This window comes from Cottoperca gobio, unplaced genomic scaffold (genome assembly GCF_900634415.1).
Source record: "Cottoperca gobio unplaced genomic scaffold, fCotGob3.1 fCotGob3_70arrow_ctg1, whole genome shotgun sequence".
Taxonomy (NCBI): domain Eukaryota; kingdom Metazoa; phylum Chordata; class Actinopteri; order Perciformes; family Bovichtidae; genus Cottoperca; species Cottoperca gobio.
Window position 1 is genome coordinate 602,125 of NW_021167062.1, and position 27,860 is coordinate 629,984.

Consider the following 27,860-nt stretch of genomic DNA (forward strand, 5'->3'; position numbering starts at 1 on the left):
TTTTATTTTAGCTCATGTTACAGTTTGCATTGTGACCTATAATTGTATTTAATTCTTATGACATCATTACAGTAGAGAATTACCTCATGTGTATGTTCATATACCAAACTCCACTTTCTGTTCTTTTGTTCCACAGTGAAACTTGTTTTTATGTCCTAAAATGATCATTGAATCTCTGCGTGTGCAGTTAATTAGCAGCAACAAAGTGTCACAGGAGCAGCTCTACAGCCTGCAGCCGTTGACAGACAGTTCATTTGCAGCGTCATCGAGGCTCTTGCATTTAGTTTGCAGGCCGGGATTGCTGGAGCACTCTGCAACCGTAGGCCAGCGCTCCACCCAGGTGTCCTTTCCCAACATGTAGATGAATCTGACAGACAGGGAGGAGACAGATTAGAAGAGAGATGCTTGTGCACGTTGCTTTAAAGTGGCTATAATGCTTCTGTCACTGCAGTTTCATTATTTAAAGAATACCACTGGTGTAATTTACATTTTCTTTTTACCATTATATACTTTTTACTTACCGTTGACACTTCTTTATAATATACATATATATATATATATATATATATATATATATATATATATATATATATATATATACACCGTTTATTCATTTATTAATATAGTTGTCTACAACAAATATATATTACTTTATTTTATATTTATTTGTTCTATTGAACTTATATCTTAACTTCTAAACTACTTTATTTCTTACATTCTCATGTTAATTAATGTAATTTTCTTTCTATACATATTTCATCAGAATTGTTGAAAGGAGCTTGAAGTCTAAGATGTTCTCTGTAATTGTTGTGCTTATGATAATAAATAACTTAAAATTGAATTGATTAAAAGCTGGAAACTTACTGACTAGGAAAATAAAAATAAAGTGAGCATTTTAAGACAGAGGAGGGACAATATGTTTTCTCAAACCCCGTTGTGATGCAGCAAACAAACATGGCTGCCAGTACAATTACTAGTAAATAATTTAGTAACATTTCCAGGATGCCGTGACTTTTAAACAACTGGAAAACTGGAAAACTGGAAAAGTAAAATAAAAACTAAACCTTGTACAGTCAGGACCTCCAACTGTCTGCGGTACTGAGAGGAAACTTCACCTCCAAGAACTGCCTCCCATTTTAATGTGAACATATTTAACAACGTTCTGTCTCTTCGTACCTGTTGGTGTCACTGTCGATGTTCCACTGGTCCTCTTTGGGTCCGATGATGAGGTACTGGGAGCCCAGCTCCAGGTTGAGTTCATCTCTGCAGCCTCCGTGAGACATGAAAACCCTCTTCTGGCCCACTTCAACTCCACCCTCCACACCTGCATGGTAGGAGGAAGCGTTTCCGATGATATATAGCGGCATTTTATCGCATAATATACTTAGTAGTATCGTTATAGTGGGATTTTTATTAGCTAACAATCCTTAATAAAAATAAAAAAGAGATGTTCACCATAAAAGACAAACAGCCATTGTCTCGACTCACCCAGTTTGATAACTTGTGTGATCTCCAGCTCGTATTTGTCGTAGTAACTGTGGATGATACTCAGCACCTTCACCTGGAAAACTGAAGCACAAGAGAAAAGCTGTCGTTGTTGCCATGGTGGTGATCAGGCCTGTTGCAGCGACGCCATGAAACTTGTTGGTCATGTTCGTGGTCCAGAGAGGATTAATTAATGTTTCTGCATGTCTGGACCTTTCTTCTGCAGCCAGTGGGGTCAAAAGTGTCACAGAAGAAATAACGCTTCTAATAGGAAACATAGGCACGTCAGTGTTTCCAAATAAACAAATAAATATATAATTCATCTTTTAGTATCTTCTCATTGATGCTACTGTGATCATTCAAGACAACATCTTTAGGGCGAAGCACTGACAGTGTCTCAAAAAGCCATCGATGCTCAACAGGAATCATTGCAAAGTCCGGTTTAACCAGGTTTTCTATTATTAATATATATTCGGTTTTGGCCACTGAAACTGGAATATTGTAAAAGCATTTCACTGGTAATTACACAATAAAGACTTGAGATTTGTTCTGACTTCACGCTCAGCTGCGTGCTCGTATGTGTGTTAAAGCTTCGAGTGTGTGACAGTGAATCGTACCGTGGTGTAAAGACTTGCAGGCAAACGTCTCTCTTTCTTTGTTGGAGAAGTTTTCACTGTCTTTTTTCGGGACGCAGCAGTCACCTGGAGATTATGAGCAAATAAAAAAATAAGTCGTAAATAACAGACAGCATCAACACACACATCAACTAATGCAAACACATTTCACCTTGTGTGCAGCGGCAGATGTTGTCCAAGCAGATCTTCGTGAGCTCCTCTTTGTCCTCCCTGGGGGTGTAGGTGCGACTGCAGCGGTGATCTGAGAGAGAACAAGGAAACAACACCTGTCATCATCAAACTGAAAGTTGCAATATTGTTTTTTAATGTTACAATTACAATAAACAAACTGGACATATTCTACTTTATCAATATGTCGTAAAGGACTTTTTTTACTCTCAAAATTGGGTTTTCATGGATGTTTCAGATGTGAAGGGAGTGAACTGTTTCAAAAGTATCTACGTACATTTACTCAAGTACTTCACTTGTACTTAACGTTTATTTTTACGGTACTTTTATTTCTAATTCACTACATTCCAGAGAGACATTGTACTTTTTACTCCACTACATTTATCAGAATTTTACAGATGAATATTTAACAAAAACAAACGGAAACAATTTATAAAACATGACACTGTGTTTTAGATTAAACTGTCCAATCGATACAAAAGTTAAAATATGCACCACCTCCAACAGCTGTAACAATAAATTGCTGCATACATGTTAAAGCATCATAATAATATTCCAATAATATGATAATATGACTCTGAATATGGAGGGAGAAGAGGAATAGTGCACCACACTGACTTTTAATTAAGATATAAGTATAAGTATTCGCAACAGACAGGGACTTTGCCTGCTCCTGCCTGCTCTGCGGCTCTCCGCCGCTGTGGCACTGTGGCACTGTGGTGGCGAACAATTACGAAACTGCCTACTGCAAGCCATCACCATGCATTTGCATTCCAGCCGGCACCCTAACCACACCCCACTGCCACACACCCCCACCGCCCGACTCAGGTCGGGAGCCCGCAAGTTAACTCCCCTCCGCCGAGCAAGAGAGGAAATCAGCCACGACCATCCGGTTAACTGGCCCGTGGATCACCTTGAAGTTGAACGGCTGTAAGGCCAGATACCAACGGGTGATCCGGGCGTTGGCATCCTTCATGCGGTGGAGCCACTGGAGCGGGGCATGGTCCGACCAGAGGGTGAAATAGCGCCCCAGGAGATAATAACGCAGGGTGTCGACCGCCCACCGTATGGCAAGGCACTCTTTCTCCACTGTACTATAGTTCACCTCCCGCTGAGCCAGCTGGCTAATGTACAGTATGGGGTGGTCGACCCCCTCCACCTCCTGGGACAGAACGGCCCCCACCCCGCTGTTCGAGGCGTCGGTCTGCAAAACAAAAGGGAGAGCAAAATAAGGAGAGAACAGGAGTGGCTCCACACAGAGGGCTTTCTTCACCCTCTCAAACGCCTGCTGACACGGCTCCGTCCACTGGACCGGATCTGAAGCACCCATTCGGGTTAGGTCGGTCAAGGGGATGGTCAGCTCCGTGAACCCCGGAATGAACCGACGATAGTAGCCAGCCAGCCCCATAAACCTCCTGACCTCTTTTTTTGTCTTGGGCACCAGGCAGGCGGAAATGGCGGCAGTCTTTTCTACCTGAGGCTGCACCTGCCCGCCACCCAAGTGGTACCCCAGATACCTTACCTCTCTCCACCCAACCGCACACTTCTCCAGGTTGGCTGTGTGCTCCGCGCTCCTCAGGGACTCGAGCACTGCCCCCACCTGCTGCATATACTGCTCCCATGTTTCGCTGTGGATAATCACGTCATCCAAGTAGGCAGCAGCATACGCAGAGTGCGGACGCAGCACCCGGTCCATGAGCCGCTGATAGGTGGCTGGGGCTCCAAACAACCCGAACAGAAGAGTCACAAACTGGTACAAACTGTATGGAGTGGAGAAGGAAATTTTTTCCCTGGACTCTGGAAACAGGGGAATCTGCCAGTAACCCTTGGTTAAATCCAGTGTCATATAAAAACAAGCCATGCCCAGCCGGTCCAGGAGTTCGTCGACCCGGGGCATTGGGTACGCGTCGAATTTGGACACCTCATTAACCCCTCTATAGTCCACACAGAACCGAATTGATCCGTCGGATTTTCGGACCAGCACAATGGGGCAACACCTGTCATTGTTGGACTCTTCTATTACTCCCATCTCCAGCATGGCCTGAAGCTCTGCCTGAACAATTTTCCTTCTGTGTTCAGACAGCCGATAGGGCCGTGACCATGTCGCCCGGCCCTATGTGGTGGTGTGTGAGAGTGGTGCGCCAGGGCAGGGGGGAGAACACATCGGCAAAAAGCCTTTGCAACGAGGCAACGTCTGCTCTCTGACCCGGTGAAAGCTGGCTGTCACAAAAGACCTGATTTAACCGTTTTTATTACCTCCGGCCCTAGCTCATCTTTCTCCATCACCGTAGTACCCAGAGAGACCGAGGCCACATCCCTCCACTCTTTTAGGAGATTGAGGTGGTACATTTGTGTCGCCTCCCTTGTCCGATCACACCCCTTTATACGCCGTCCCCCATCCGCTGGGTAACCACGTAGGGCCCTTGCTACTTGGCGAGTGATTTGGAGCTAGAGGTTGGGAGCAGTACAAGCACTTTATCTCCCGGTGCAAATTGCCTCAGTCGCGACCCTCTGTTATACAGGCGCTGCTAACGTTCCTGTGCCTGGAGTAAATTCTCCCGTGATAACTGTCCCAGTGAACGGAGTTTTGCTCTCAGGTCCAGGACGTACTGCACTTCATTCTTACTCCAACACAACACAAAAGCGATATCCCCGTGCACTCCGGTCTAATGGCCCGATGAGGTCCATACAAATTCTCTCGTACGGAACCTCAATTTAAAGGTAGTGGGAGCAATGGGGCTTTTGGGATTGCCGACGGGTTGGCAAGCTGACATTTGCAGCAGGACGCCCACCACCGCTTCACATCCACACAAATTTCCGGCCAAAAAAATCGGGCCGTGATCCAATTAAGTGACTTGTCGTACCCTAGATGACCGGACATGGGGTTATGATGAGCCAACAACTGTATTTTCCTCCCCTGTTTGCGTGTCACGGCTCACACGATACAGCCTGTCCCTTATCACTGCATTGGCCACCTCTGTCTGCCCATTGAACACCGCACACAACTCACATTTCCCTACCGCACGTCAACGCACTCCCCCATTCCTCCCCGCTATCCTATCAAACCCCGGCCAATTGGTTCCCAGGATCAGGGAGTGCGTGAGGCGAGTACTGACTCCAGCCTTCACTCTATTCTTTTTTCCCTTAAATTAAATAATAAGGTCACCACAGGGTACTCGTGAATATCCCCATGCACACACCTCACCTTCACCCACGACGCCTCCAGCAACGCCCCGGGCCGAACCAAGTGCTGGTGGATCATGGTCTGCGTACATCCAGAGTCCCACAGAACTTAGTGAATACCCCCCTGTATACATAACGGTACATGGTACATCCCTTCCGGACCGGGGGAGGAGTCTGGCGGCGCCATAATCCGGACCCATAATCCGGACCAACTGCCCCACCTCCATGACCGGACAGTCCCGCCGGGTGTGGCTGGGCTTGCCGCACCACCAGCACCCCATCCCTGGCATTTGAGGAGCCCTCTGTGGTGCTAGGCGACCAGACACTTCGCCCCCCAGGCTCCGCCGGCTTCGAGGTTGGCCGGTCGGTGGCACTGGACCCAGTTTTCCGAGGAGGGTGGCAGTCTGGCAATGATCTGTTCCAGGGCCACCTGCCCGACGACGTCCTCTGCGGAGTTGACTCCTAGCTGGAGCCGAGGAGTCGAGGAGCTGCTGGGTGAAGGCGAGTGTCCTCGAAGGGCAGGCTCTAGAGCCGGCGGCGGTGTCCCTCCGGTATGCTCCCTAGCCGGACCAGAACCGCCCTCCGGAACTGGTCTTGGCTGTGTCTGGAGGACGCTGGCAGGCTGTGGGCGACCCACTGGGTTTCCCCGGAAAGCAGGGGGAGCAGTCGCAGCCCCCACTCCTCCTTCGGCCACCCGCTGCCGTGCCCTCGAAAATGTTGAGGAAGGCCTCCGGGTTGTCCTCCGTCGTCATCTTTTGCACTGCGACCGGCAGCGGCTGGTCCGGAAGGCTTCTTGGCTCACCCCCCTGAGCTGCTGATGGCTGGAGCAGCTCCCACAGGAGCCCCAGCGCACTCTGCGCAGCTCCCTGCTCTTTCATGTCCCTGTTCAGGCGCCAATTGTGGACTACTCCTGTCCATGGTCGAGTATATGATGGACGGAGAAGAGGGATGGTGCACCAAACAGACTTTTAATTAAGGTTATTTATATGCAACAGACAGGGGCTTCGCCTGCTCCTGCTGCTCTGCGGCTCTCCGCCGCTGCGGCACTGTGGCACTGTTGCACTGTTGCTAGGACCCAGCCTACTGCAAGTGTGACTGATTACCTGATTCCGTTCAGCTGTCTGGCCTCCAACTGGGACCTTCCCATCTCTCCACAGTACTTCTCCCACCATCTACAATGATGCTGTTGTATTAAGTGCATGCATTTCAACTAAAATGTGGTAGAAAGTCACAGTCACATTTGTTCTGAGCTCTGGGATGTGAGCTGTGGCTCAGGATGTGTTCTCCTACCTGGGTTGTAGTACTCATAGACGGTGACCGAGGAAGGCTGCAGGAGGCCGACTTTGAAGCTCTGCTGAAGCCTGAAGATCAGGATCTCTGGCTCTCTGTGAGACACCTGAGAGGAGGACACGGCAGGATAATGTAATGAAACAAACCAAGTATGGAACCCTGTTCCAAGAAGCTGCTTTACGGAGTAATCTGTACAATAGTGCTGCGTAAAACCTTCAACCTCCTCAAATCTCGTGTTATTGTGAAAAGACTTGCTCCGGGTTTTACTGAGCAAAGTTATCCACATATTGAGAATGTGTCTTGGAAAAGGTACATACATAGAGACATTATTAGAGGCAAAAACGGACTTAAAGAGACAGTTTTTCATGGAAGGATAACTTTGAATGTTCACAAACTCCCACAAACAGGTAAAGAAAGTTTTACCTTGAACAGGTGGATGATCAGCGAGCCTCTGTCACTCAGGTTATCAACAATCTGGAAGTTGTTGATGTAACGGTCCACTGAGTTGTACAACTGGACAAACACACACACACACACACACACACACACACACACACACACACACACACACACTTAGCAACTCTGGCCTAAACATGTGAGCAGCTTCAGAGACATCTGTCACCTTCAAAATGTAATTTATGTTCTGCTTTGGGGAAAAGACCCAGTCCTTTGAGAAACTTAACCCCCCCCCCCCCCCCCATTTACTCATGTGATGGGAGATTGCCTTGAGAGTGACTGACCAGCATCGCAAAATATTCCCACTACTGATACTGAAAACACACATCCTCACACGAAGTCTCTGCTCATCAGCAGGGCTTGAAATTAGACTTTTCTGTAAGGCATGTGTAACTTTCTGATTACCCTCTCCAGGTCGGAGTTTTCTGGGGTGAAGCCAGTGGGCAGACTTATATCCAGAACAACCATCCTGACGTCTTCGGGTCCTAAAGCCCTGTGGGATAGAAAGAGTCTTTAGTACTAGTTCCCTTCTTTAATTGTAATAAAGGTGAACAGGTTAAAGATAATATCAATAACTCACTTCACTTTGATGGTGATCTGGTAGGACTTTTCTACATCTGCTGGAGCTTTTTCTGTGATGGGACGGAAATGAAGCGTTGTTAAATATACTGAGGTTTAACAATCCAGGATCTTTATCTTTGCTAAAATATATTTAATCTCTTTGTGGCACTAACAGCGACTTCACTCGTCCAACAGTAAGAGGTCAGAAAACTAAACTAAAGCGAAAGACATCCTTCAGACATGAGACAGTGTGAGGATTTGAGTTACCGCTGGATTCTTCGATAGTGACATTGAGCTCAAAGTCCTTGCAGGGCCTCTTCTCCTCCACCTCATGCAGCTGGTTGTAATGAGTCACAACCTGAAGTCAAAGAGACACAAGAGAAACAAATCAGTCAAATAAAACAAATTACATCATTATGGTTGAATAAAAGCCTCTGGTTGTATTTATGTACAACTAACTGAATTTACTACTATTGATTCCATTTATATATATATATATATATACATACTGTATATATATATATATAAATATATATATATACACATACTGTATATATATATATTTATTTATATATATATACATACTGTATATATGGACATATTTTATGTGTATAAATCTTTTTAAAAATGTGATCGTACCTCCAGTATTCCCTGTCCATTCCCTTGAGCCTGTACTTCCAGATCAAGATCAGGAGGCAACTACGGGGAAAAATTACCAGAGAAGAAGTAAATAAACATGAAAACACTCCCTGATGTTGTTATTACAGGCAGTGGCAGATATGTCCTCCATGATCAGTTAACTGTGAGCTGTGTACATCAGGATACGCTCGCCTGGATTTTACATTCACTGTCATGTCTCTCACATTGGAGGAGCGAGCGGCGTAGGCGGTCTCGGGGTTGAAATGGTAGCGTATCTCGCTGCGCCCCGTCATCCTGACGTCCACGTCCAGACTGAATCTATCAGGAGGAGGTTTGTTGATCAGGTACTCTGACAGCGCCTGCAGCACCACCATGGTGGACTGGGAGAGGATTCATGAGACAGATTGGTGCACATTTAATTGGACACATTTTTAATTTTAATTTTAAGGTATTTCCATTTTATGCAGCTTTATTCTTCTACTCCACCACCTTCTTCTACTTATATATATATATATATATATATATATATATATATATATATATATATATATATGACTTTACATAACTATGTGACTTTACATAAACACCCTTAGAAACAACAATCTTTTTTTCTTGTTTCCTTGTTGGTTTGTTTTGCTTTGTTTTGTTGTGTCTCACTTTGTCTATATTTCCGTCTATTTGTCTGCCTGTGTTTTTTTAACTGTCCTTTAAACAAATAAAACTAAAGTTCAAAAATCCTGTTCAGGACTTTTCTGTTCAACATCATCAAAACATACAGAAGTCAGTGTTAAACTTGTGAGGTGCATTCGAAAGGTCCAAGGTTTCATTAGATCCACCTGGCTGGAGTCGTGCAATAAATCCTACCTCTATGAATGTTCAGTTTTTGTGGAAACAGTTTTGGAGGATGTAGTTTGTGGTGCTGTTAAACTGCATTGGACCCGCCCTGCTGTTACCTGAGTGGAGCCGAAGCCTCCTCCTCTCCTCCTCTGGCTGTTCAGCCATTTAAACGGCGCCGCAGCTTCCTCCATGCGGCCCAATTTGACCAGAGCCAGCAGGGCGTAGCCGGTCCCCTCCAAGGTGAACAAGGTGTTCTGATTGTCCGGCCAGTAGCTGCCACCTGCAGGAGACAGGAAACAGGTTACAGCAGAGGAGGAATGCAAAACAGTAGTTCTAATGTGTCAGCTGTAATATTCTCTTTTCACATTTGATACAAATTAAATAAAATGAATAGATTGAAGCAGATTTAGAGACAATGGGCCCCTTGGGACAGACATGCAAAGCTCTCCTACAAGACTTTATAGTTGTTTAGCTTCTTTGTTGTTGTTTTGCGTCTCTTTGTAGTTTTTGTGTCTCTTTGTGTCGTTTTATCTTTCTTTGTGGTCATTTTGATTATTTTCCTGGTAGGTACGTGACCTTTTGTAGGTGAAGGCCCCTGACACTTTGGGCTCCTGGGTTAGTTAGTGATCTTTCCATTGGTAAGCTTATCTGTTCTGCACAGGGCTGAGTGTATGAGATACCTTGAGCTGAGTGTATGAGATACCTGGAGCTGCAGCACTGAGTAAAGCGTGTGTGGGGTTGTAGTTTTGAGCTTTGCCAAGCAGAGCCAGCGCGTAGGAGGCGATGGCCACAGTGTACGGCCTCCTCCCCGTGCTCATCAGCGCACTCTTCAGGTATTCAGCTGTCTTACTGATAACTACCTACAGCAGACAGACATGGCAGATAATACAACAGCTGATAATATCCCAAATCATAATAACAATCAGGTGGGAAACAAAGCGCTCTACAGGCAACAACAGATAACTAAAGATGTAACTGCAGCACAACCAACTGTGCAGATAATGTTTTTGAGTGAATTACATCAACATTGGGACCAGTGCAGCGGATTCCGGCCCGCTTGGCCTCAGCGAGCGCTATGAGGACGAAGGCTGTCAGGGTTGTCTCGGGGTCGTCTCCACGGAGACCGCCCTGGAGACACAGGATGAAAGGGTTATAAGTTCATTCCAATTCCTGCAAATCAGTTTCCCAAAAAATGCATTTAAGAAAATAACTAAAAACACAGGCCTTGTGACTGCATTGCATTCTGGTCTATTGAAACAGAATAAGAAATATCTATATTACTATAATTACTATACAAATCTGTACAACATCTAGAAATGTATGATTTCTTCCTGTATGATGGTTTATTGTTGCAAAATGGTTCCTCTACAAAGAAGCCCTCAAACCTTTTTTTAATTTGCACCAAAGATGTCTGCTGTCAAACTGAAATGTGCAATGAAGAGACAAAAACACCATGACCTGTGCTGTTATACTGGTTTACAAAAGATTTAGGTTGAACTTGACCTTTAAAAATGAATACTAGGAAACAATATGTATTGAGTGAGGCATCAGTTGATGCAGCACCTACACACTGTGGCTGTTTGATTGTTTATTTATTTGGTACAAGGAGGGAAATAGGAAAGAAAAACGCAGGGTGGCATGGTGTGTTTTTGAGTGTGTGTCTCACAGTCATGGTGGTGGTGTAAACTGGGTTGTCCTCTACGAAGCTCCCCGTATTAAGCTTGTGTTTGTTCTTCACAAGGTAGAGCAGAGGGTCGCACACTTGCTGCACGTTGATGTCGGTGATGGAGTAAGCCATGGAGAAAACTTTCACCACGTACGCCGTGACCCTGACAATCAGGTGGACTGTGATTAGCCTGTGTTTGGTCACTTTTAAACACCTGTTATCCAATTTACACAATTTATCTAACAAATTAAGTAACAAGGAATTTATTTGTAATTGCTTTTCTACAGTATTTCATTTCAGAATGTGGCACAGTAAAAATGTGTTTGCATGCATTCAAACCTCTTAAATATTACATTAGCTCCCTTTTACATAAGATATCTTAAAACCTCATGCGTGTGAGTCTACAGAGAAGTGAACATTTCAAATTCCCACATCACCACCGAAACTGAAATAGTTGTAATCTACCAGATTTTCTTGGAAATCATCTCATGTGTTTTAGAGATTTAATAAAATAAGTAAAATATAAAACTTTGAGAGTACCATGTACTTGCACCTTCCTTCCTGTAGGGGGGGTAAGAGCCATCACTCTTTTTGTATGACAGCTGCTTCTCATAGCCTGAAAACAGCATGTAAGAATTTAAAGACGGGATGTGAAGGAGAGAGAAACATCCTGATTTACTCATAACAAAAACAAAGCTTGTTCCAAAATCATCCATTCAGCTAACTAGCCATCCACCTGTCCACTGAGGCTACAGCTCACCCGTAAACCATCCTGATTTTCACCCATTCACCCATCCATCCATGTATCTAACTATCCATCTTATCATCCATCCAACCAGCCCTGTATCTGACCAACCATTCACCCATCCATGCATGTATCCAAATAACCATTTAGCCGTCTATCTAACCAACCATCAATATATCTATTCATCATCCATCCTTATTTCCATTCATCCGTGTTTCCAACTCTATAGCAACTATCTATCCACCCAAATAGTCAACTCTCCATCCATCCATGTACTCGACTATCCATCCATTCATCCATCAAACAATCCACCCATTCATCCAACTACCCACCCATGTTTCCAACTCTCCATCCATCAATCCCCACACATTGAAATCTATCCATCCACTCACATACACAAGTATACATGGAATCGGAGTTTCGGGCTTCCGGTGGAATCGCAATGCATGCTGGGGTGGCAAGCCTAGAAAAGTGAGCACCAACTCTACAAGGGCCGCCATATTGGGTTTCTTCTCTACGTGTTTACATTGTATTTAGCTTATTCTTCTATTCTACTACTCTACAATGAGTTCTGAATTCCTTTCTTATGATGAGGTTCAGATGTGGAAAGTTGAAGCTTTGAAAGAATTTTGCCGCAAGCAGAATTTAAAGGTTTCAGGAACAAAACTGGAGCTTATTGCCCGGGCTCGCAGATTCTGAGTTTTTTTTTTGAAAGCAAAATGTTCTCATTCAATGAAAGTTTCCCAAACGCCACATTCGGCATGGATCTGCGCAGTCAAGAAAACTGACGATATCATAAGTGCTTATTGCAGTTGTGTTGCAGGGTAAGCTATATAAATATATACCTAACTTGTGTTTGTTAATTATATATATATATATATATATATATATATATCTATATATCTATATATATATATATATATATATATATATCTATATATATATATATATATATATATATATATATATATATATATATATATCTATATCCTTTTTGAAGATTTGGGGTTTGACACATACCCCAGGTCGAGTTCAGGATCAGGGAATTCATTTGTTGGCTTTCCTTGCATGAAATGCTCACTGCAAATCCGCGAAGATTTCTTGGGCTTCCAAGACTTCCCATTGTAATCCTGTCTCTTTACAGCTTTGGTCCATGCTAGCCTTCTATCATTGTTCTTTAGTGCTGTTGGAAATGGAAATAGTTCGAACGGGGGCTTGCAGTCGCAAACTTTCATCAAACGAGTGCAATCGTGAAGCTCACAATGAGACTCTGCCCATTTATTTACCTTTCTCCCACTGCTCGAACATCCTTTCACCACACAATGTCGGTGTCCAAATCCCATAACTAGAAGAGCGATGATTACACACTAACAACTAGCCAAATACAATGTAAACACGCGGAGAAGAAATCCAATATGGCGGCCCTTGTAGAGTTGGTGCTCACTTTTCTAGGCCCGCCACACCAGCATGCATTGCGATTCCACCGGAAGCCCGAAACTCCGATTCCATGTATATAAATAGAACATAAACATGGCAGTCCATCCAATTTATCTTCGTTTGCATCCATTCATCTACCATCCATCCATCCTTCCATCCGTCCCTCTCACCTCTCCTGATGTACCGCAGAGCCTCAGCCTTGCGCTGCACCCCCACACTCTCCCAGCTGCTCGTTGTCTCCAGGTAGAGAGTGGCGATGAGCGGCAGAGTGATGCTGGCCAAATTCTGCTCCACACAGCCGCCGGGCATCCGGATCAGGGAAGCCAGAGAGTCCTCACTGATGGAGTTATCAATGCTGTCTGCCAGCACATTGCCTGGAGGGGAGAGGAGGAATCAGGAATCAGAGCATTCATCTCGGTTCATTTTGAATCCTTACCAGCACTGTGTCAGTGTCTGACCTCTGATGTTGATGAATGTTTTTGGCACAGTATTCGGCACAACTGACACCAGTTTGGCCCTCCTCATACGAACTGTCTGCGTTCCTGTAGAGGACGGAGACAGAGGTTAAACTTCAAGACTATACAACCCAAACCTGGAGAGGATCCACTCCTTACAACGTATAGACACCAAATAAATAATGCAAACACTTTAGAATAGGTCTTTGAGCCTTCTTCACCAAATTCTGAAAAAGGTTTTGATTTGTCACTTTCTGTGTTCACAGCAGATCACCAGAGTGAGGGGGTGAAGAGGGTGTAAACATGAAATCACATAAATGTGGTGTATTAATTATGCATCACTGCAATCTTCTTACCTCCCTCTGCAGACGGGTTCAACACCGCACTCCAAACTTCAGTCTTCTGCACTCCGTCCATCTGTTTGGGTTAAAGTGAATATATATATCATCAATCTCATATTTATTCAGTATGTTGTTTTAAAAATGTGTTTAAACCTGTTAGATGTTTTAAATGGCTCAGGCTTGCCTTGGACCAGCCCTTAGTTATACTGCTATAGGCTTAGACTGCCGGGGTACACCTCCCTGCTCTCCTCCTTCTCTTCCTCTCCCCTCTTAACATCTGGATCCTGAATCGTGGCTGCACCTGCTGCCCTGGTCCTGCCGGACACTCTTGTTTATATATATATTTCTTTTTTTTTGGAGACACCGGGAAGCCTTTTTGACATTATCCTGGATTCATCGTTTCTTTTTCTTTTTTCGATCACATCATCATTTTTGTCACATGGATGTTGTATTTGTACTATGTTGTTTATCCTGTACACATGACATCTATTGCACGTCTGTGCGTCCTGGGAGAGGGATCCCTCCTCAGTCTCTCCCTGAGGTTTCTTCCATTTTTCCCCCTTTAATTATGGGGTTTCTTTTAGGAAGTTTTTCCTTGTGCGATGCGAGGGTCTAAGGACAGAGGGTCTAAGGACAGAAGGTCTAAATAGAGAGGGTGTAAGAACAGAGGGTCTAAGGACAGAGGGTGTAAGGACAGAGGGTCTAAGGACAGAGGGTCTAAGGACAGAGGGTCTGAGGACAGAGGGTCTGAGGACAGAGGGTCTAAGGACAGAGGGTGTAAGGACAGAGGGTCTGAGGACAGAGGGTCTGAGGACAGAGGGTCTAAGGACAGAGGGGTCTGAGGACAGAGGGTCTAAGGACAGAGGGTCTGAGGACAGAGGGTCTAAGGACAGAGGGTGTAAGGACAGAGGGTGTAAGGACAGAGGGTCTGAGGACAGAGGGTCTAAGGACAGAGGGTCTAAGGACAGAGGGGTCTGAGGACAGAGGGTCTAAGGACAGAGGGTCTGAGGACAGAGGGTCTAAGGACAGAGGGTCTAAGGACAGAGGGTCTGAGGACAGAGGGTCTGAGGACAGAGGGTCTAAGGACAGAGGGTCTAAGGACAGAGGGTCTAAGGACAGAGAGTCTAAGGACAGAGGGTCTGAGGACAGAGGGTCTGAGGACAGAGGGTCTGAGGACAGAGGGTGTAAGGACAGAGGGTGTCGTATCCTGTACAGTCTGTAAAGCACACTGAGACAAATGTGTAATTTGTGATATTGGGCTCTATTGTTTTATTCAAGTAAGTATGTGTTATCTTTAATTACCTTCTTAATATACATTTAGAAATAAAATAATAATATATATATTCACTGAAATTCAAGGAAGGAAACACCTTTTTCTTTTTTTAATCCAGAATATCAACTTTCCTGTTTTAGCAGCTGACCCTCCGAAAGGCTGATGGAGGAAACATCCCACCCTGATTATACTGCCATGAAGACTTCATCATCAAGAGCGACTCACCACCACCCGTAGAGGTTTCTGGATGCGGTCTCCTATCATCATGTCTGTTTCTAACACCATCACCTCCAGAGGAAGTTCCCCCACCACCAGCGGTACGATGGTGTAAGGCAACGCCACAGAAGAGCCGGCCGCCAGCGTCACTTCCTGTGTGTGTCTGTTCTTAAAGGCAATGCTGCACATGCCTTCAGTCTTCATCAGCACCACCCTCACCTGAAACCAGTCACAAGATTTATTTATTTTACTCATTTTATTGCATTAACTCTGAGTGGATACAGAGTAAATCTATCATCTTATTTTAACCAGGAATCCAACTGACTTTGACGATCCCACAACCTTTTTGATTTCTTCTAAATAAACAAAAATAATTTATTACCTTTGAAGAGACAAACAAAAGCAAGTTCATGATGAAACCCTTCCCTTTTACATTAATTATTTAGATTTTTAAACTGAAGATGAAGCAAACAAACACAATAAGATAAATGTATATTATTATTATATATACCCAAAAGTCCCAGACGTAAATCTATTAGGTGTATTATACATTTTTATTTCCTTTTCAAAACTATTTCACTAACTTTGTGTTTAGTGCGTCTGAATCTTGGAGGCTTTTCTACTAGACTGTGAGAATATTGTTTTACTACATTTTACTAAGTTAAAGTGTGTTGCTTTTAATAAATTGTCTGGTAAAGTGTACTTTGTTTACAAGTAGTCTTGACTGCTAAGTGAGTTTCAATTATAAGCCATCAGTAAGGCCCATCTTGTGGACTCATTACAGTGGGTGTGGTTAACACAGCTGCATGAAAGATAAGTACTCTCTGTAGAGATACCACATTCAGTGCATCAGTGCAGACTGAAAACTCACCTGTTTCGACTGCACCTCGACGAATGTATGTTGCACTTATATTGGTTTGGCTTATTTGTAGCTAGTGGTTGAATTAGTATTCTATTGTTTCTGTATGTTACACTTTTGTTTGACTTATTTGAAGCTATTGTTCTGCACTTAAAGGATTTCATCTGTTTGAAGTTAATGTACCTGAAAGATTCTTGCTGTTTGGAGTTGTATCCTCATGATTGTTTGCACTTATTGTAAGTCCCTTTGGACAAAAGCGTCAGCTAAATGATCTGTAATATAATGTACAGTAGCAACTGTTAGCTGCTACCTTGCTAAACTAAGATGTTGAACATTATATTAGCATTATAGCTGCTAAACATCAACATGTTAGCATCAGCATTGAGAGCATTTTAGCATGCTGACATGAGCATGTAGCTTAAAGCACTTCTGTGCCTTTGTACAGCCTCACAGAGGTTAGAACTCTTAGTCTCGTTCTAAAAGTTTTTAGTTTTATTCATCAGGCTACTCCAATTGTATAAAATGCATTCTATAATTACTGACTGAATAATAAGGACGTCACAATGCTGTGTAGCTTTGAGATGATTGTCTTACACGCAGCTCGTTGTTGCCGTAGTTATAGATGACGGCTTTGATCTGGACCTGTTCGTTCCTCGCCACTGAATATGGCAGCTTCAGGTCCACAAAGAAACGCTTCCATGCTTTGACGTTGTACGGCTCGGCCACACAGAAACCTGCAGACATCAAGAAGCTCATTAGTGATGGGGCTTCTGCACCTGTATGAATATATTTGTAGTATTTACAGATATGTAGAGTATTGAACTTTCAGTCGGCACGTTTTTGGTGTAGACAATTTGTTTAGCCTTTGCCTTTTCAGTAAATAAAACCATAAATAATTTTACAGGAAGTCTGCAGAAATAACTGTGTTTAAAATAATGTGGTCGCATGTAGTGCTGTTAAGAAATTATATATAGAAATTATGTATTGTGATATTTTAGTGGAAAAAAAAAGGGGGACATCTCAGAGTCAAGTGCTTGCATATTCATAGCCCAGTATATGATGATGAATATGTGACCCAAGTTTGCCTATTTTCGTTAAAAATGTTAAAGAAATTGAATGCGACTAATACTTCTTCTTCCTCCTCCTCCTCCTCCTCCTCCTCCACCCCCTCCCACCTGTATGAGGTGACGCACTGACGGCCAGAACTCCCCACTCTGTGATGCTGTCAGGTAAGGGGTGGTTCATGTTCTTAGACACCAACCTGTGGATCAGATGCACGTGTGTGTTATCAGCCAAGAGGTCAAAACCAAAGCTCCATTTTTTAATAGATGCATCAATAAAACTGTACAGCATAGTTCAGGGGTGGCCAACCAGTCAGAGGTTAAGAGCCAAAAACACACACACACACACACACACACACACACAGACCCTCCCTCCCAAAGACACACACAGACAGACACACATAGCTCTGCTCAGACAGATTTATTGTAAATGTCACACACCATAATATTGACAGAAATGTAATTAAACCTCTCCTACCAGTATTCAGAGGCCGGTTATTATCAACAATGAACATTGTGTGCACTCTCACACACAAACTCTCAGTAAAGAAATGTGAAAAAGTGTTTTATCTCTCCATGCATGTTGCTTCTTTAAATTAGTGGGACTTTGACATTGCTTGCCTCGAACAATCCTCCTCAAATCTGCTTGTATTCCGTTGTGGTCACTCGAAGCAATTCTTTCACGTGTGTGTCAGAACAGATCGATACTTTGATTGCACGTGTTTCAGGGTAGATAGCACCGACTCACAGACGTATGTTGACCTAAACATTGATAGTAGCTTGAGTGCAGCCCGTTTGTTTGATATTTTTTCCATTGGCACAGTTTTCCAGAACTCAAGGGTCCCTTCCCTCAGAACATGTTTCAGTCGGTCATCCTCAGAAAGTTCAATCATCTCCAACTGGGCCACCTCCTCGTCCGTGACTAGCGCATACCTGTCAATCCTCCCGTTTTTCCCGGGATTATCCCGTATTTTTACTTCTATCCCGATTTTCTCCCGTTTAAATATTTTCCCGGGATTATCCCGTATTTTTAACCTTTCAGAAAGAAAAAATAGGCCTAATTAAAAAAAGTGTAAAGTGGCCTCCGGTAGAGCAGGTGGCAGTATTATGTTTAACGTTAGCTGAAAAACTTTATCCGCGAGTAAACACAGAAGAAGAAAACAGGAACAATAACACAGAAGAAGACGAAAACATATGGATGAGAGTCACAGTGAACGGGAGATAGATGGAGACGCAGCTGTACCTGCCGAACAAGTTAAAACTTTATGTAAGTACCAAACGGGAGGAGACCTTCCCTTATTTATTAAAAGCAGAGTCGGGCAAACTCGTGCTTTTTGTAAAGTGTGCCATTCAGATGTTAGCATCGCACATGGTGAATAAGCGATGTTCGCCAGCAAGAACAATTGTCCAAGCACGCCAAGAGGCATAAAAACATCCACTGTCAATGATTTCATTTGTGACAAGAACTGTGTCGGAGGCAAACCAAGAGACCAGATTAGGATCGAACTCAGATGGTCAGATAGTGTTTACTCTACGATAGGTTTTTTCCCCCCTCAAAGGTGATTGGTTCACTGCATCGCAGGCATTTTTGTGATTGGCTCTTGGGCCACCTCAAAATTAGACGCACTGTCATGCTCTCATACTGACAGCACACATACACACACTCACAAATAAAATTCGATATGAACTGAAGAGCCGCATGAAACTGGGTAAAGAGCTGCATGCGGCTCGGGAGCCGCGCGTTGGCCACCCCTGGCATAGTTGTATGTTCATTTTAAAGATTTAAAAATGCTACTTTTTTGTTCCATCATACAGCAGTTTCATCAGTGTTGACTGATTGCAAACAAGGACATTGTACACATACAGGAATCTGCTTTGGTACAGAACTTTAATGTCTGTTTAACACGGGAAACAGAGTCAGTGTTGTTGACCCCGAGCTGTTTATCACTGACCAAACAAAACATGATGCAATGCAGGGAATTCAGTGCTGCGTGTTTTGTCTCATGATGAAACGGAGTGAGAGGCTTTGGCCCTCATCCATCTTTTCTATCAGACAGGCTTGGTACGACAAATATCAATGGCTGGATTTTTAAGACTTTTAAGGAGGATTCCGTAAGGAATCTCTGTGTTTAATCTTTGAACAGGATCTGTCTTTTAACTCCATAAAACTACTTTCAAGGACTACCTTCTTTTATCTACATAACATTGCAAAAATAAGACTGTGGGGTGTGGTTATGGCGCCGGCTGCTGGGGAGAGACAGGAGTGTCCCAGCTGGAGGCCAGACAGCTGAACGGAATCAGGTAATCAGTCACATAATAAATGCATGCTGATGGCCTGGTTCTGTTCTCTTGCAGTAGCCACGACGCAACGCCGCAGGACAGCCGGAGAGCAGCAGAGCGCAGAGGACAGGAGAGCGACCTGTCAGCTGTGACTGGAAAGTACCGTTAACTGTGTGTGACACTGCACCTCCTCTCTGTCATCCTTATACCTGAGTCTCCACAAAGACACACCCTGTCTCAAAATGATGCAGAAAAACTAGTCCATGCATTTGTTACTTCAAGGCTTTAGTTTGGCTGGTATAGGCTTAGACGGCCGAGGGACACCTCTCTGCTCTCCTCCTTCTCTCCCCTGCTCTCCCTCTCTATCTGGATGCAATGATATGAAATTTCAAATGTTTCTTTAATTTTCAAGTTTACATTATCATTTTAATAAAGTCCCCTTTGGGCTTCCATACTTGTCTGTTTGCGAGGGTGGTCATTTTATTTTATTTCTTTATTGTTTGCACACTATCTGGTCTTACTGTCATGCTGATTACCATCAGTTTTGCTCCTGCGACAACCTAATTGTACAGTACAGGGATTACTAAAATGCACTAATATAAATCAAACATAATGATGCTGTTCCCCCAGATGATGTTTAGGTTAACTAAGAGAATGTTCTGTGTTTGACGTAACCTCGACTCGACGTTTTACTCACCCGTCACTGTCGGCCTGGCCGGGCAGGTAAACATCCGTCCACAGCCAAGACTCGTAGAATTTCGATCGTAGATTAACTTCAGTCTCACCCAGATATTCCCATTCTTCCTCTTCTTCCTCTTCTTCCTCTTCTTCCGCCATTTTGTTTGCATTTGTATAGGTCATATGCATTTCAGGTTCAAACGCACCAGACCGCCCAGGCATTCCAGACAATCCAGGTAATCCATGTTCATGTCCCCAATCTAAGTGAACACATTTAAATATGATTAGCAGGTCATTACATATCTCTGAAATAAGAATCTCAAACCTGTTGTCCACGCACACACACAACCGCAAATTCCTGCACGGTTTATAGATATATTTAATACCTACAAAACTACTTTGTGTACTCTGTGTTTAGTGATAATTAGCTAAAGTTAGCATGTTAACAAATTAAACCAACACTACAAACATTATAACACTACATTTCAAAGAAAGATGTTAAAATGTGTCAAGATATCTGCTAACTAAAAACAGAACGTAAAAGATAAGGTTGAGGTAGACTAGTCATTACTAAATGTTTTCAGCATCATTCGTCTTTTCACAGCCACTATCCCTGGATGAAACATATGGACTTGAACACTGGTCATGGAAGGGGAGATGGTGGGCAGAGTTGTGGTTAAGGGCGGAGGGGTGGTGGGAATCTCGGTGTCAAAGACTTGGTTCCTGTAGGTGGTGCAGCAGTAACGGAAGGCCCGGATGCACTCCCAGCCCTCTGTGATGTAGAGGGAGCGTCGCGTACAGGAGTACGGCATGAGGATCTCCCTGAGGCCGTCCTGACAGCAGCGACGCTGCAGCTTATTCTTGTAATGACTCTCTGCAGGTGGAAGGGGAGAGACATAATAACAATTTATTATTTTTTGTATGAGTAATTACTGAAATTACATTGTGTAATGGGAAATATGTTACTGGCAGTGTAAAACCCAAAGATATTTTTACCACACTCACCACTTTTGGGAAATTTTGGGTTTTAATATTGTGTTTATTGTGTGATTCAGTTTCAGCAGCAGCAGGAGCTGTTTTCAGTAAGACAAGCTTGTTCTGACTGGTCTCTATATTACCTGCCCATCACCAAACACCAGACAAAGTTTGCAACTAGCTGGTGAAGAAAGTGGAAAATATAGCAGCTAAGGAGCCAGATTTATTAGGAAGTTTCTGAGACAAACCAGAAGAGCAACTGAATATGGAAGTATTGAACTTCATCAGGTAGACAGAAACACAACTTCAATGTGATGTAATTTTGCCCAATTTGCATAAAAGGTCACTTTTTGCTCACACATTGCCAATAACAACTACGTAATTGTACAATGTCAGCTTGTTGTGGGGTCATTTTCTTCCCTAAGTGGTCAAATAATGCCGTTTTTACTCACCCAGCTGGGCTTTACGCTGCAACAGTTCAGCAGAGCGCTTCCTTCTGGCACTGCCTGGACACTTCAGGGCTGACGAGAAGAGAAAAATCAGTGATTGTTTTGTTTATCTGCATGTCTCCATCATGCACAATCTCTACAAAATAAATCTGATCAATAATGACCAGTGAATTAACAAAAAAGATACGTTTCTAGAGCGAGCTTGTAAACCACACTGTCTCAAAATTAACAACTAAGCAATGTCTACTTGTGATTACTTTCATTTGCAGTAGAAAAAGCAGCATTAATAGCAAATTTTAGCAAGTCCATCCATCTATCCATCGTCTACCGCTTTTCCGGGGTTGGGTTGCGGGGACAACAGCTCCAGTAAGGAACCCTGAACTTCCCTTCCGCCAGCTCCGACTTTGGGATCCTGAGGCGTTCCCAGGCCAGTGAGGAGATATAATCTCTCCACCGAGTCCTGGGTCTTCTCCGGGGTCTCCTCCCAGCTGGACGTGCCTGGAACACCTCCCTAGGGAGGCGCCCAGGTGGCATCCTTACTAGATGCCCGAACCACCTCAACTGGCTCCTTTCAACGTAAAGGAGCAGTGGCTCTACTCAGAGTCTCTCACGGATGGCTGAGCATCTCACCCTATCTCTAAGGGAGACGCCACCCGCCTGAGAAAACCCATTTTGGCCGCTTGTACCCGTGATCTCGTACTTTTGGCCAGCCTTCATGACCAAAGGTGAGGGTAGGAACGAAGATCAACCGGTAGATTTCCCTTCTGGCTCAGCTCTCTTTTCGTCACAACGGTGCAGTAACTGCAACCCCTCTCCTCCATGACTACGCCTCGATATCCTGTCCATGAAAATCACAAACAGGAGTGGTGATAAAGCGCAGCCCTGGCGGAGGCCAACATTCGCTGGGAACGAGTCTGACTTACTGCAGAGTATCCGGACACAAATGGGGGAGACTTCATTTAGGGCAGAGTAAACCTCTGGCTGTTGCCACGTTTCCATAGAGCACAAAGTCTATTAAATAATAATAATAATAAATTGTATTTATAAAGTGCCTTTCAAAGCTAAAAGCAATCTCAAGGCGCTAAAATGCAGGACAACAACAACAACAACAACAACAACAGACATAAGATTTTACGGAAAGGCTTTTGTGAAAAGAAAGGTTTTTAGGCTCTTCTTGAAGGAGTCGGTGGCCATGATGTGGTCCTTTATGAAAGATGATTTGTTGGTTAGGGATTGTGCATTAAAAAGTTCTATTTTGACTCAAAATGGTGGATTTCTGTAAGGTCCGGAGAAGACTCTGCTCAGTGTGTAGCGAACCCGTGGGGTTTCCCGTGCTACTAAAACCAAGAGCGGCAGACGTACGACAGTGGTCCAGATGGAAGGAATGGTTGACACAGACGGGTCAGGCTGGTGGTAAACAAACTTTCTACGGGAGCCACTGTGAGTGTAACGAGGTCTGCGTAGGAGTCCAAGTACTTTGATGGCTGAGATGCACATTGGAGTTGTGTAGTTGGTGAGACTCCGCAGTTGTGGGATGGAATACTTGGACATCATGCTGGTTGCCGCAGGTTTTAGCCTGGGGCTAGCCGTTAGCCATGGACAGAGATGGAGAACTGTTAGGCAAGGCAAGATGGTGATCCGTAGCATGGCAGGAGAAGATGAAGCAGGGAGAAGTCTGTGTCCAAGCAGAAGTTAAGCCGACAAGCTAGTTGACGGGTAGCTGTGGAGGCAGCGGTCCTAGCCAACAAGGGCTAATCGCTCCAAAACAGCTGAAGGGCTGTCCAGGAGATACCTCACAGTAGCGATGGTGAAACAGTGGTGGACATATTGTGGCCCACTAGTAACAGGGAGCTGACTAGCTTGTTGGAAGCCGACAGGCTGCTAGCTAGCCAGCTACCATTAGTTGTCCGGGAGCTGTCGATAGCAGTGGAAAGTGCCAGCAACAGGGTTTTTCCCATGAGTGGTGGGCCCACAGGATGGATGGATGGGAGGCACCACGTAGCTTCTTCGGGCCCTCCCTCCGGGCCTGGCTCCAGACGGGGGCCCCGGGCTTCCTCTGGGCAGAGTTTCTCCTTCTCTTTCCCTCTGTATCATGAAGTCGTGTGGAACCATTCTTAGTCCGGCCCCTCGTCTGAGACCATTTTTAGCAAGTATTTAATAGAATTATTGTTTCAGTGTCTACTCCCTTTTGTATGCATATAGGTAAAGGATAACTGCTTTCTCAAGCAAGCTATCAATGCAAACATATTGGCAGACAGTACAGCTGATAGCAGCTGCAGTATTTCTTCACTTTCAGCAAACACTCAGTGCAAACATGGACTTCAGCTGCTGCAAAGAAAACTCCGACAGCCAACTCAGATACTTTTCACAGCGAATTGTGAATTTTACAATACATGCTAGTTTTTTTTATTGTTTTCTTTATGTGTATAACTACGAATATCGTATATCCCTACATGAGCTATTCTTTCATAAGTGGATCACTTACAAAAACCTTCTTTTCTTTTACAATATTGTAGAAGCTCAAAGTCACCAATCACATGTGCTGAGCAGACAGTTGCTTCATGCTCGTACGTACTTTGTCGAGTTCCGGTTTTGAACCCGGTGCTGGAGGCGTAGAGCAGTCCTGCATCTGAGAACACCGCCGGGGCATTTCTGCCCGCCCCTCGGCTGCAGCCGATGTCTCCGAGCGCCACCGAGCCCCAAATCTGAGGAATAGATCCCATTGAGGACAAGGAGTTTCAGTTTAGTGTGAAACAAAACAAATGATGCTTGTCGGTACGGAACAAAAAAAGAACCTGTTGACTCCAAAGTGTTTTCCATTAAGTCACCTAAAAACTAACTTTTAGAGTTATTAAACATATTTACAAAGGAAGGATTTCTTCTGGAAAACAAAATGAGAAACTTAAGGCCCTGTCACACAGCTCCGTACGGCAGAAACATGCCGGCGTATATGAAAATTAGCTCAAAATGTGTCAGTGTCCAAATATGTCCAACTTTTCCACAGCGGTGTTGTAGCTGACTTATACATAACGAACACATAATGAATTATTATACGTATGTCAAACATTGATAGCGTATCACTTACTTATTTAAAACGTGTCAGAGCGTCTGGCCAACGGAGCTGGAAAAGTTCCGTCTGGTTCACGTCATGCTGATGCTGGAGAACGGCTAACATGCTGAACGCTAGCTGTACTGTAGAAACACGTTTAATAAGTTACTCCGTCGTCAGGCATCATCTTAACATCGGGTAGGAACAGGTTATCCACTCGTTATCAATACATTGGCTGTAGGATTCACCGTCAGCTGACGTAGCCGATATCTAACGTTCCTCTAACGTAGTCAAGTAGATATTCACGCAAGTATTTACGACTATATTTACGTAGGTAAATATTCAACTACGTATTCCGTATCCACGTAAGTCTAATGTCACGTAACGTCTGCATATCTTATGAAGCACATGTCGGGTACGTCCTGTAATTTTGAACATGCTCAAAACATCAGCGTTCAACAACGTACACCAGCGTAACACCACCTGCTCTTAACGAACACTACTTATACCTTACCTTATATCAACGTACACCAGCGTAACACCACCTGCTCTTAATGAACACTACTTATACCTTACCTTATATCAACGTACACCAGCGTAACACCGTCTGCTCTTAATGAACACTACTTAGACCTTACCTTATATCAACGTACACCAGCGTAACACCGCCTGCTCTTAATGAATACTACTTATACCTTACCTTATATCTACGTACACCAGCGTAACATCGCCTGCTCTTAACGAATACTACTTATACCTTACCTTATATCAACGTACACCAGCGTAACACCACCTGCTCTTAACGAACACTACTTATACCTTACCTTATATCAACGTACACCAGCGTAACACCACCTGCTCTTAATGAACACTACTTATACCTTATCTTATATCAACGTACACCAGCGTAACACCGCCTGCTCTTAATGAACACTACTTATACCTTACCTTATATCAACGTACACCAGCGTAACACCGCCTGCTCTTAATGAACACTACTTATACCTTACCTTATATCAACGTACACCAGCGTAACACCACCTGCTCTTAATGAATACTACTTATACCTTACCTTATATCAACGTACACCAGCGTAACACCGCCTGCTCTTAATGAACACTACTTATACCTTACCTTATATCAACGTACACCAGCGTAACACCACCTGCTCTTAATGAATACTACTTATACCTTACCTTATATCAACGTACACCAGCGTAACACCACCTGCTCTTAATGAATACTACTTATACCTTACCTTATATCAACGTACACCAGCGTAACACCGCCTGCTCTTAATGAACACTACTTATACCTTACCTTATATCAACGTACACCAGCGTAACACCACCTGCTCTTAATGAATACTACTTATACCTTACCTTATATCAACGTACACCAGCGTAACACCACCTGCTCTTAATGAACACTACTTATACCTTACCTTATATCAACGTACACCAGCGTAACACCACCTGCTCTTAATGAATACTACTTATACCTTACCTTATATCAACGTACACCAGCGTAACACCACCTGCTCTTAATGAATACTACTTATACCTTACCTTATATCAACGTACACCAGCGTAACACCACCTGCTCTTAATGAACACTACTTATACCTTACCTTATATCAACGTACACCAGCGTAACACCGCCTGCTCTTAATGAACACTACTTATACCTTACCTTATATCAACGTACACCAGCGTAACACCACCTGCTCTTAACGAACACTACTTATACCTTACCTTATATCAACGTACACCAGCGTGTTGCCGATATTTTGTATACGCCATATTTTTGTATCTTATGCATTCGTTGGGTATTCGTCTGATACATTGTGTATTAGTAAGTGATACTCTATCAATAGGTTAGACATGCGTATTTGTATATATTCACTTGTCCGATCCGATGAAAAGTTTGTAGTATTTGGACTCTGACAAATGTTCTTATGCGCCGGCACACGTTTCTGTCATACGGATATGTGTGACAGGGTCTTAAGATCATTTACATAATGTCATCTGTTCCATGCCAACAACATGTATAGAGAATTTTGCTCCCATAATGTATTTAATATGTTGCTGCAATATTTCCTTGTGTCACTATAAGATATGCAGTATTAATTAGTTGTGCAGATTCTCCAGATTTTGCATTTTGTCATGAATTACTTTCTTTATTTCCTGCCTTAAAACACACACACACACACATACACACACACACACACACACATACACACACACACACATGCACACACACACCTTTCTCTGTGTAAGTCTGTCCCTGTTGAGCAGAAACACAGCGTTGTCCACAGCCACCAGGTTGACCTTTGCCCCCGGATCTCCTCTAATCTGAAAATTTAAGGTCGCCCCAGGAGTGTAGTCTCGAGCTACACCGTCCACCGGCCCGACCGTCAGCTGAAAGATGAAGAAAAGACTGAAGAACAAAACAAATACTAATTTACTGGTTGGTTTGTGTTCCAGACCAGATCAGAGGAGTAAATCAGAGTTTAAGAATAAAGCTGGAATTATTCAACAAACCCACAAAAAGACCAAAAACAATAATATGTCTCTGAACACTTACTGACTTCTTTACCCTGTTTATGGGACTCAGACCCAAACCTGCTGATTTCTGCTTAAATTTTTTTTTATTTTTCTTAAAGGCTCAGTCATTTCCCAAAACACCTGGACAACATTACTCAAACAGGAGGAAATAGTGCATTTCTATGCATTTATAGATATTATTTATTAATCAAATTTGTATCTCATGCTATTGCTGTTGCTTTTAATTGTATTAGATTTTTATAATTTCATTGTCTCTCGTACACACACACACACACACACACACACACACAGTAGTCTCGTGACCTCTGAGACCGAGCTGATCACTCACCCCTCCAACACAGGAATCTGCCACATCCACCCAGATGGAGTCCGGCACCACCTCCTCCTGCTCCTTCCAGGGGATACTGTAGAACGCCACAAAACGGAAAGAAGGCGTCATCTCGGGGGTGATCGGCAGCCCGACGCTGGTGATCTGCTGATCCGTCACATTGACTCGCTCAGCAACAATGATTTTGCCTTTATTTAGCACCTGAGAGAGTTTTGGGGAGAAAGTGT

General features: G+C 43.7%; 1 protein-coding gene across 1 annotated transcript in view; it reads right to left on the minus strand.

The window, feature by feature from the left end:
- The window catches only part of LOC115006209 (venom factor-like), a 38,825-nt gene continuing 10,965 nt past the window's right edge, over window positions 1–27,860 (minus strand). Inside the window, exons 15-43 of the mRNA XM_029428324.1 lie at window positions 27,634–27,834; window positions 27,003–27,158; window positions 24,265–24,394; window positions 21,693–21,761; window positions 20,890–21,139; window positions 20,285–20,590; window positions 17,422–17,507; window positions 16,841–16,980; window positions 15,397–15,606; window positions 13,914–13,974; window positions 13,561–13,644; window positions 13,273–13,476; window positions 11,461–11,536; window positions 10,921–11,083; window positions 10,275–10,382; window positions 9,958–10,114; window positions 9,371–9,534; window positions 8,642–8,797; window positions 8,418–8,477; window positions 8,046–8,136; window positions 7,798–7,849; window positions 7,623–7,710; window positions 7,185–7,274; window positions 6,762–6,867; window positions 2,272–2,361; window positions 2,103–2,186; window positions 1,489–1,569; window positions 1,177–1,324; window positions 1–367 (exon numbers count right to left, since the gene is read on the minus strand). Coding sequence (XP_029284184.1) covers window positions 223–367; window positions 1,177–1,324; window positions 1,489–1,569; window positions 2,103–2,186; window positions 2,272–2,361; window positions 6,762–6,867; window positions 7,185–7,274; window positions 7,623–7,710; window positions 7,798–7,849; window positions 8,046–8,136; window positions 8,418–8,477; window positions 8,642–8,797; window positions 9,371–9,534; window positions 9,958–10,114; window positions 10,275–10,382; window positions 10,921–11,083; window positions 11,461–11,536; window positions 13,273–13,476; window positions 13,561–13,644; window positions 13,914–13,974; window positions 15,397–15,606; window positions 16,841–16,980; window positions 17,422–17,507; window positions 20,285–20,590; window positions 20,890–21,139; window positions 21,693–21,761; window positions 24,265–24,394; window positions 27,003–27,158; window positions 27,634–27,834 — 3,756 coding nt within the window. The 3' untranslated portion in view covers window positions 1–222. The remainder of the gene's footprint in view (window positions 368–1,176; window positions 1,325–1,488; window positions 1,570–2,102; window positions 2,187–2,271; window positions 2,362–6,761; window positions 6,868–7,184; window positions 7,275–7,622; window positions 7,711–7,797; window positions 7,850–8,045; window positions 8,137–8,417; window positions 8,478–8,641; window positions 8,798–9,370; window positions 9,535–9,957; window positions 10,115–10,274; window positions 10,383–10,920; window positions 11,084–11,460; window positions 11,537–13,272; window positions 13,477–13,560; window positions 13,645–13,913; window positions 13,975–15,396; window positions 15,607–16,840; window positions 16,981–17,421; window positions 17,508–20,284; window positions 20,591–20,889; window positions 21,140–21,692; window positions 21,762–24,264; window positions 24,395–27,002; window positions 27,159–27,633; window positions 27,835–27,860) is intronic.